This window comes from Capra hircus, chromosome 16, assembly GCF_001704415.2.
Source record: "Capra hircus breed San Clemente chromosome 16, ASM170441v1, whole genome shotgun sequence".
NCBI lineage: Eukaryota > Metazoa > Chordata > Mammalia > Artiodactyla > Bovidae > Capra > Capra hircus.
The window spans coordinates 72368848-72379588 of record NC_030823.1 but is presented as its reverse complement, the minus strand read 5'-3'; the positions used below and the strand labels follow the sequence as shown (position 1 = coordinate 72379588).

The 10741-nt window shown below is 51.8% G+C and overlaps 1 protein-coding gene across 2 annotated transcripts in view; it reads left to right on the top strand.

Moving 5' to 3' along the window:
- CAMK1G (calcium/calmodulin dependent protein kinase IG) overlaps positions 1377-10741 on the top strand; it is a 32797-nt gene continuing 23432 nt past the window's right edge. Inside the window, exon 1 of one of the 2 annotated variants that reach the window (XM_018060785.1) lies at positions 1377-1456. Coding sequence is in view for 1 of the 2 variants with exons in the window: in XM_018060784.1 (XP_017916273.1) it covers positions 2216-2456 (241 nt within the window). In the remaining variant the exon portion in view is untranslated. Of the gene's footprint in view, positions 1457-1743; positions 2457-10741 lie in introns of those variants that run through there. The other variant, XM_018060784.1, reaches the window with a different exon arrangement.

Here is a 10741-nt window from a genome sequence, read left to right as displayed (position 1 = left end):
GATGTGGCTGGAGCATCGGCTAGGTGGACAGAGGGGCTTGGGGTGGGGTGCAGGGTAGCATCATGCCAGATCCTGTAATGCCTGCAATGATGGGGTGAGGTGTTTGTATTTTATTATGTAGGGAATGGATATTTTTGAGGTGATCATTCTACCAAAAATTGAAGTTGGAGAGAGAATAATAGTAGCTCACACTTACGGACAACCTACCAAGTGCCAGTCATTGTTCTAAGCCTTCTACCTTGCTCCACTCGACTAGTACATGCAATAAGTTCAGTGATCATCCCATTGACCAGATGAGAAAACTGAGGCACAGAGAGGTTAAGCCACTTGTCCAAGGTCACACAACCAGTTAATAGACAACCCAGGCATCCAACCTAGAAGCCTTCTCCAGAGCCTCTTTTAACTATCCCAATGGACTACTTCACCCAGGGACCAATTAGAATCTAGGTTATTACAACAGTACCCAAGAGAGGAGAAGGGGACCTGAATTAAGGTTGTGGAGATGAAAATAGATGTCGCCTTTTACATAAGAAAGGGGGCAGGGGATATATATATTCTGTTGTTTGTATCTGCATGAAATGCTGGGGAGACACAGGAGAAACAAAAGAGACCACTTGTAGAGGGCAGGGTGGGGGCCAGGGGCGGTGGGGAGGGGATGCGGTGAGACACCTTTATGTATGGCTTTCAATAGAATCCTAATTGCTGACCCATAGGAATGTGTTGCTTATTCAAAAACCCAAGTGATAAAAACTGGAAAGGCACAATTTAAGAGCCTAGAGTTTCCGGAAGGAGGGGAATGGTCTCCTTGGGGGCCAACAGGTTAGGACTGAAAAGAGGATGGCAGACTTAGGGATCGGAATGCTTTGCTTCTAGAAACAGGGGACGTATCACCTATACCGGGTGAAGCCGTCCAGCCCTGGGTCCCCCTGCGGAACATCCAAGTGCTTCACCTCCCGTTCAGTGAGACCCGGGGGGCTCTACCTGCAACTAGTATCGATGTCTTACTGCTCAGGAATTTATCGGAAACAACATATACCAGCTACTGAGTGGTTAAGAGGGAGACTGAGGCAAGCAGTCTCTGATTTTCTGTTACCGCCGCGTTCAGGCCGATGGAAATCTTTGTCATTTTGTTTTTGCCTTTGATTCCTCCCTTCTCTGCAGCACACATGTCAACGCAAACACAATCACACACACACCATAAAAGGGGCCCTGGGCAAAAGGATTTTTTCTGGATCTGCTCAGAGGGAAGGAAAGGCAGAGGAAACGAAGGAGCAAGCCGCCCTAGCTCCTTTTCCTCCCCTTTAAGGCTGCTTGGTTACGGTCCTGGGAAAGAAAACCTCTGCATTCCTCCCCTTTAATTCAGTGTATTGTGGAAGCGCTGGAGCCCGCTAAGCCTCCCAGACCTGTAGGAGCTGGAGTGGGAGGACCACGAGGACCATTCTCTCGGAATCCCTGGGTAAGATGAACCTGCTTCTTTATTTGGTCAGGGGAGCCTTCTTCGCTTAGCCGGAGGCTGCTGGCACCAAGAGAGTGGGTTTGAACAGCCACTCTTGCAAGCAACTTGGGCGTTTATTTCAGCCCCAGGTCCTGTCTTGCCTGACTCTGGAGGTGTCAGAGGGAAGTTGTAGCTGCTTGGGAAGATAAGTCTGAATGGAAGTCTGGGAGGGAATCTCTGGTGGGGGGGGGGGGGGGCAGTCATCTGGCCATAACTTCAGGGCTGGTTTGAGTGGGAACCTTCTGCCCTTCTGGGCAGAGAAAGGGGAGCAAAACATTCCTATGTGCCTGGCCTGCCATGCCCGCCCGCATTCCAGGGGCAGCCCTGTCAGCTCTGTGCCTGGAGGGGCCGTCCATGTGCAGGGTATCAGGACTGCCAGCATCCTCACCGCCCTCCCTCCTGCTCTGCCTGCATCCCTTAACCTCTGACCCATCTGTCAAATGCCCTGTTCTGGTCCTCCCTTCCTGTTCAGTTGTGAGGAATAGGAGAGCCAGTGCGGGGGTGGAGGGGTGGGGAGGAGGTTAGTAAACAGCCTGTGGCTCCACAGACCCAAGGAAGGCAGACCAGCCTCAGTCCCTCCTGGCCGGTGCCGGCTGCTTAGGATGCAGAACCCAGCGGAGGCACCGCTGTCAGTCATGCGGCTCCTCCCTCACCTTCCCCGGGGGCGCCTCTGTCTCCCCTTCCGTCTTTCAACTTCCCTAGTTCAGTTCTCAAGTCAGGATGGTCACAGGAGGTCTGGACTCACCACCACCACCCCCACCCACACTGGGGCCCTTCTCTCCACGTAACTTTGACGCACGATCATTAACCCTGAAGCTCCCAGAGGCAGTTGTCGGGGCTCTCTCGCCGCTGCCCTGGCGGCACTTCATGGCTGGCCAGCTGCTTGCTCTGGAATCAGATCAACCGATGAAGAGGAAAATCTCTGAGAAGGGTCACGGGAGTCAAGAGGGTTCCCTCTTGGGTAAGGAGACCATCTTTCTTATACCAGAGGCTGGAGACAGTCCGACCCCCAGCAGTCCTACTTGACTGAAGCTTTATCTAGGACCAAAGACAAGACCCCACAGGCCATAGCACAAAGTGCTTAGTAATACCTGATATGGGGACCACACTTGACAGTGAGTAATGTGCTTTTAATTAATCATCTTTAAGACAAGCCCATAGGGTTGGTGGGGTGAATCGCATTTCTTCTGAGGCTTCATCAGGCAAAACTGGATATGGTCGTATCCATTTGATGATAGCGGCATTTGCACCCAGATCTTCTGATATAATCAGAGACCTTTCCATGATACTAGACTGCAGATAGCTGTGGTGTGGGTGTGAGTGTATGTGTATTAAGAGCATTCTTTAGAAAGGTAGGGCAAAACTTTGGGAAAGAAGCTCAAGGTTAGAGTGAGTAAAGGTTTGAGCTGGAGCCAGGAATCACTTAGGCATTAGACAGACGTCCAGCCTCGGCGTAAATCTGAGAAAGCTGAGAGATCCAGGCTTCCCAGATCATGGGAGCCAGCCACTTGTTCCAGGGGCAATCAGTCTGGTGGTGGGATTACAGGAGAGCACCCTGAGGATGAGGTCGGAGGTAAGTGAAATTCCGACAACCAACTCCAGGAAAGAGGCAACAGGTTCCATGTGGGGAGGGGTGAGGGTTGGACAGGGAGACTGCTGTGGGGGGGTCTGAAGGGCTGGGGCTTGTGCCCCGCTCTGTCCCTTCCTGTGGTAGATTTAGGTCATTTTTCCTAATATCTCCACCTGTCAGTACCTCCACTACAAAATAGGGTTGACGATCCCTACCTTGAGAGATTAAACAAGATAATGCTGGTAAAGCGCCCAGCACAGGCATCACCCACCTAGGGTGATGTCTGCAGCAGCGAACACCTGAGGGTCTGGGTGCAATTCCCGGCGGTGGCAAGTGAAATGAATCCCCCTCTAGGAGGACAGCGCCTCCCTGGCTCCCTGTCCCCCATTCACACACAGACACGCGGCCAGAAATAAATAAGCCTTGGGGCCCAGCCGCAGCCTGCCGGAGGCAGCGGAGTGAATGAGCTGCAGCGTGAATGAGGGAGGGCGGCTGTCTGCAAACAGGCTTCGAGCCGGCGCTACAACCGCAGGGTCAAGGGCGAGGGGGCTGGGGCCGTGCAGCCGCCTGAGTGAAAGCAAGCTAGCGATGGGGTTGGGGGGTGGGGTGGGGGCACTGCACGGCTGTGGAGGTGGGGAAGGGGAAGCGTGGTATAACTCAGAGCTTCTCGAGTGGTGTTACCCACGCCATCGTGAGCTCAAGATGGTCCTTCCTCCTGCTCCCACTCCCAGCGACCCCTCCTCTCACCCTCCCAGGGGCGCAGTAGAGTGAGCCCCACTTGGGTACCAACGACGCCCCCATTCCCCGCCCCGCTCCCCCCACCTCCCCTGTGGAAATGGGTCTTAAAGGCAAAGTGTGGCAGACACACAGTTAAGCCTAGGTGGGATGATGGGAGAGAATAGCATTGAAACTTGCATATTACCGTATGCAAAATAGATGACCAGTGCAAGTTCACTGCCTGAAGCTGGGCACCCAAAGCCAGTGCTCCTGGACAACCCAGAGGGATGGGGTAGGGAGGGAGATGGGACGGGGGCTCCAGGATGCGGGGGACACGTGTATACCTGTTGCTGATTCGTGTTGGTTATGTATGGCAAAAACCATCACAATATTGTAAAGTAATTATCCGCCAATCAAAATTAATTAATTAATTAAAAAATGAGACCCTTGAGCGCTGCTTAGAACTAGAAGCCCCGATGGAGATCAGCCCACGGAGAAACCCAGCTCGGGCACGGTCCCCTCTGTGCTCCAGTAGATCCCTTTTTGGGAGAGCAGCAGATAAAATCATTGGTCTGCATTTCAGGACCACGATGTATGAAGCGTCATGTGTCCTCAAGCACTTTAGAATCACAGTGAGAAGGGGTCACAGTTGAGAGGCACGTGGGAGCCGAGACCCGCTGGGGAAACAGCAGACTCACGTCTCCTGCTGTGCGCTCACCCCTATTTCAATTGTTTCCCCTCTCCCCCTACCCCCAGCGATTCATGCCCGTGCCTGTAAAGTGGGCTCATGGCTTGAGAGGCTGCAGCATGCTTTTGTGCCCACTGATGTATTGGACACCCACAGGATTTCTGGGAAATGGAGACAGCAGGGATTGCTAGCCTCATTCAGCAGAGGAGACCGAATGCATGAAGAGTAGGGAACACACCCAGCTCTCTCCAGTGGCTCACGTGTGGACCCCTCAGCCACCAACTCAAGCCCCTTGTTTCCTCTTTATTTCCTCTGCAAGAGGCACACAAGAAACCTTAAACAGCTTGTGAATTCTGGCTTGTCAGTGCAGCAGGGTTTGATTAAACTTATATGTGGGTTTGAGAGCGAAGTAAACTGCAGGAGGCAATTGAAAAACAACCTTCCTCAGTGATTTGGGGGGGTGGACAGAAGTTGGCGTGCAGAGTTGGCTTTGGAGGCACCAGATTAGGGGAAGGGCTGGGGAGGCAGCCGGTGTTCCTGGGAGGGTCTGTCCATCAAGAAGGGTCCAGGGGCCTTTCGGGTCCAGGGCCCAGGCCCAGGCAAGCAAACCAGCCACTTGAGCTGCAGCCCATAGTTGGAGATAGGTTCTGACAGCACGCACAAGGCCCGGCCACGTGCCCACGCACCAACAGGAGAGCAGGGCTGTGAGCCATGACAGCAGGCTGCTGGAAATGTCACGTATTGCTCAAGTATGCAATCGCAGAGCGCCGGAGCTGGCCCAGTCCCCACTTTCCCCAGCAGGCTCTGAGCAAGCCTAGATCTTCTGGATGCTTGCAGGAAAGAATTTACAATTACAGTCTAGTAAAGTTGGGAGACACCAGCTTACAGAACATGAAGCAGGTGTCTTTAAAACTCTCAGAGCCTTTAATAAGCTAACATGGATCTTGACTCTCCAAGAAGGGGCAGATAGCAAATCCACTTTGGTTGCAGAGTCTCCTGGGACGAATATTCTTAAAAAAAATATTGTCAAGGAACCCCAATCTAGTTCATCTTCCTGTTTCTACTAAGGAAAAGGTGAAAGCCCAAAGATGTACAGAACTCTGCCTAGGGCTGCACAGCTCATTGGTGCCAAGCCAAGACTGGAGCCAGAACCTGACCTCTTTCCATTGCACTTCTCAGTCCAGGGGGTGATGAGAAGTGCAATTAAGTCCAGGAAACTGTGGGGCCTGGGCCAGAAACTGTCCCAGCTTTGGTCTTTTAGCCCCTTTAAGGCCAAAGTGAAGTAAAGTCGCTCAGTCGTGTCCGACTCTTTGCGACCCCACGGACCGTAGCCTACCAGGCTCCTCTGTCCATGGGATTTTCCAGGCAAGAATACTGGAGTGGGTTGCCATTTCCTCCTCCAGGGGATCTTCCCAACCCAGGGACTGAACCTGGGTCTCCCGCACTGCAGGCAGATGCTTTACCATCTGAGCCACCAGGGAAGCTCAAACAATGTATATATTCCTCTGGTTCTGTGTGCCCCAGCCTGGAGACCGAGAGTGCATTCTCATGAAAGATGAGCCAACTGATAACCTCCCTCCTAAGACCCACAGCCCTTTCTGAGTCATGCTTTCAAGGAGTGGAAAACCCCAGAAACTGTCTTAGGGTGGACTGATCCCTCTGGGGTCTGTGGAAGAGCCACACCTGGCCCCACAGGAAGGCTCTGAGGCCTGCCCAGCATGCCCCCAAGGCATCCACACTTCCTTGCTCAGAGGCCTCAGGTGAGACCCTGGGGAAGAAGGCACTTCGCAAAAACAGTTGAGAGCCATTATCTGTGGGTTTAGGCGGCAGACCTGCTGCTCCAAGATTCTCCCCTTCTAGGTGTCCATCTCCCCCAGTTTACTCACGTCCGGCTTAGACACCTACTGTTGGTTTGGGAGATATACATTTGGATTGTGTTGAATGCCTCTGGATTCAACCGTGGTGCCCCTGAGATTTGGGGACATCCGATCAGGTGGGGTGACACTCTGAAGCAGTTAGCCCTTCTGATTCTTTTTTTTTTTTTTAAGGCACCTTGGAGCAGAGTCTTAAGTGGCTATGACTCAAAGTAGAAAACTTCAGCTAAGGAAGCCATGCAGATCAGCGCAGACAAGAATGAGGGTCCAGGGATAGAGGGCCCAGGGCAGGATGGGGTCATGAGGTGACTGGATCCCTTTGGGATATGGTGACGACAATGGTGAGGATAAGCTTCCTCCGCCTTCGAGTTCTGTCTGGGGCTAGTACTGCCCTCCCCCCACTGCCCCTCCCCCCTCCCCCCCCTCTCCCGCCCCGTGACCAGATGGAGCCTGGGAAGGAGAGAAGGACAGCAATGTTCCATGGAAGAAGTATGTGAAGCATGCCTGCCTCCCAGGCTCACAGTCTGAGCATCTCTCACCAGAATCTCATAAATAGCCATGCTGGATGCCACCAGCCCAGAAGCTCAGAAAGGGTCACGATCTGGGGCCGTGCCCACCCAAAGGCTGTGCAGCCTTTAGGAAGAACTTTTCCATCTGCGGTCTTCCTGCCCTGCTCCCTACCTTCCCCCAGCTATGAAATTTTCTCCCAAGAGATCAGGCAGGCCACTGGTCTTGCGGAAGACCACACCACAGAGCAGGAACTAAAAGCCAGGCATTGTCCTGCGGGGATCACTTTAGAACCAAGTGAAAACAATATTGAAGTTTCAACCTCCTTAGAATTTGTTTTCTTCTTTTTTTTTTCCCCACTGAAAGGGCCTCGATTATAGAAGTCTAGAGAGGAGGGGGAGGATTTTCAGGCAAAGAAGCAAGAAGCAGCAATAGCAGGCCACCCCCGCCCCGCCCCAGCTCAGAGTCCACAGTCAGGCCCCCAGCGCACAGGGGCAGCGAGGTCCTGAGGTTTCTACACAGTCAAGGAGGGAATGAAGTGGGACTTCAGTGGGGTTTCAGATGGGGGCCCTGAGCTTTCCACGTGGCTTGGGAGATGGAACTGAATTGTTAGGATGGAGTGTATGGGAGGAGGGGTGGGCGGGAAAGATGTTTTCTTATAGCTGAGCTTAGGCTAAGAATACTGTGTTTTTAAGCTATTTAAGAGCAATGGGAAAGAAGGAACAGTGAGTACAGAGCTGCTAATGAGGCGGTGATGCCTCCTGGAGAGTGAGACCGGCAGTCCAACTGGGGCTCCAGAAAGGGGAGTGATGCACGCCCCCACGGTGGACAGGCACACTGGAAAGAAGGCTCTCGGTTGGCTCCTTGCTTGGAAAAGGGGCGTCTGAAGGCCTGTTGTTCTATGGAGGGGGAGACACAGAGGGAGTCGCACAAACTAATGCTGTTAATTGGCTCCTTGTAAGATCCAAGCCTTGACCCTCATCCCCTACAGCCTTCAGAACTTCTCCGCTGTTGTGTGTCTAGACAGTAAGATGCATTCGGTCCAAGTCCAGCTGCCAATAACTCTGATAAGTGGAAGCTGCTAGATTTGGGGCTAAGAATCTGCAGAATAGTACCTGGCTAAAGATAGCCCTTGAACTGTGGTGTTGGAGAAGACTTGAGAGTCCCTTGGACTGCAAGGACATCCAACCAGTGCATTCTGAAGGAGATCAGTCCTGGGTGTTCTTTGGAAGGAATGATGCTAAAGCTGAAACTCCAGTACTTTGGTCACCTCATGCGAAGTGTTGACTCATTGGAAAAGACTCTGATGCTGGGAGGGATTGAGGGCAGGAGGAGAAGGGGATGACAGAGGATGAGATGGCTGGATGGCATCACCGACTCGATGAACATGGGTTTGAGTGAACTCCAGGAGTTGGTGATGGACAGGGAGGCCTGGTGTGCTGCAATTCATGGGATTGCAAAGAGTTGGACACAACTGAGTGACTGAACTGAAAGATAGCCCTCTATTCTAATATCTCATCTTCCCCAAAGCAGTCTCTGCCAGTCAGCGTTCATTTGTCTCCACCTTGGAGGCTGTGCTCTCAAAGTTCAAGATCAGCCCATCACATTGCTGGTGGGTCCTCTGCTGGCCAGTGCCTGGACCCTCAGCTGCTGTGGTCCCTCTTGGCTGCCATCCTGCCAAAAGGAACAAATCAACCAATGGGCCTAGGGATATGAAGGAAGAGTACACTGGGCCTACATTTGGCTGGACCCAATGCTAAAGAATGCTTATCATTGCCCACATGTGTCTTTCATAATAAGAGCTTCTATGGGGCTTCCCAGGTGGCGCTAGTGGTAAAGAGCCTACCTGCCAAGGTAGGCATAGGCAACATAAGAGACGTGGGTTCAATACCTAGGTGGAGAAGGGCATGGCAACCCACTCAAGCATTCTTGCCTGGAGAATCCCACAGACAGAGGAGCCAGGTGGGCTACAGTCCATAGGGTTGCACACAGTTGGACACGACTAAAGTGACTTGGCATGTATTATATAGCCAGGTTGCACATTTACACACTAGACTGAAATGTGCAAAGGAAATGTAGCTTCTTTATTTCCTATAAAAGCTTCCCCATAAACTCCAGCCTTACCAGACAGCAAAAAGGGAAACTTTACATTTGACCTTGTCCATTATAACCTTGTCCATAAACATATGACCTCATGTTTAATAAAGAGTCTCATTTAGCCGATCCAGTGTCTTTAAAGAAAACATACAGCCTTGCGATGACCTTTCCTCCCCCTGTTTTATTTCATGGTGGCCTTCTGTGTTTGAGATACTTACTGAGGTACTTACTTAGCCTGCTAGTGGCAGGGAGAAGGGGGCCCCAGACTTATCAGGGGCCTCGGATCCCGACTCTCGGGGATCTTGCCAGAGGCTGCCCAGTGACTTCTGCAGTGCACCTGGCTCCATCGGGCCTCTAGGACACCTTCCACTAAAGCCCTGACCCCAGACATTTGCTTCCATCCTAGAAGCCCTGATTGTAGCTGTCTGTTCTTCTGGACTCTGGTTGACAGGTGCTCTGGTAGTTAAGTATCCCCTCTCCAGGGCCGTGGGCAGAGATGAGCTGGTAGATGTTTACCGTCTGGTTCTTGGGGGCTGAGGGAAGGAGTGGAAGAGAGGCCCCGATGGTAGCATTTGCCTGTTTCCATGGTGTAAATATTCCCATGGTGGCTGATTCCATGCTAACATGAGGCCACCCAGCGTGGAGCATGGTTAGGCATCATGAGCTTGTCCAAGCCAGCTGCAGCCCCTCAGGCCCTGGGGAACTTCTGGAGTCGCTGCAGGCCACGTGACGCTGTTTTGCCACCCATCCCTGGCCTGCCCAGAGGCGAGTGCTCAAGGCGGTTGCAGTCAGAGTTCCTCCTAGGCTTGCTGTCTCCCACCATCAGGGTCCTGGGGGGCCCAGCCATCCCCTGATCTCCTCTGTTCCTAGATGGGTGCTTACTCCAAGAGGGTTAAAAACCAAGATGTGTGCTTCTGCCAACTACACCATCTGTCTCCCCATCTCCTTCTCAGGATCCACTTGGGCCAGAATTGTCAGTCTTTCCACGCCTCTTCCTCCTACCAAGGACCACGCTTAGTCACATTCTTCTTATTTCCAGGGTCTTAAGCCTCCCAGGTATGACTTAAAGGCAGAAAAGAACCTAGAAGCTACTTTATGACATGAGTCCTTGACCTTCACCTAAAGAAGACCAGAGAGACCTGATCATCTCTGTAACAAGCTCAGGTTCTGTTCCTTCACGGTTTACCCAGGCTTTCTCAATGTGTACATACTAGCTCACTCGCGTGGTTCCTGACTTTTCCAGTCTTCTGGTGCTTTGAAAGCCAGGACCATCACCTATGTTCTTCATCTGACCCCTGGGTTATACACTGAGTACCATAAGCAACGTTACCTTGCAGTAAAATATAACATGAACCCATTTGTCTAGAAATGTATTGAAAACCACTAAATAAGACCTTAGAACTAAGTGTCAAAAGGCTAGAATGCAGTGTAATACAGTAGGAGATACATAGCTTCTGTTCCTAATCTTGAGTAAGAAATCTAGAATGCAAATCATTAGCCCTATAATCTTGGCTGCATGATCTGATCTTCAGATACATCCTGAATCATCCTTGTAAAAAACAGATCTGCTCTATCTACCGCACTAGGCTGTAAGATCACGTCTCTGGTTCTCCAGTTCTCATTGCGTCAATCAGGGAAACAAACGACACACGTTGACGGATGAAGGGGGTTTACCAAAGGTACTATTTAGGGGGAATGAGATAGGGTACATACAGCCCCTGGCACATCGTAGGTGTTGACCGTCGAATAAATATAGTATTTAGTATCAAGAAAAGCCTAAGATGAACTCAGGG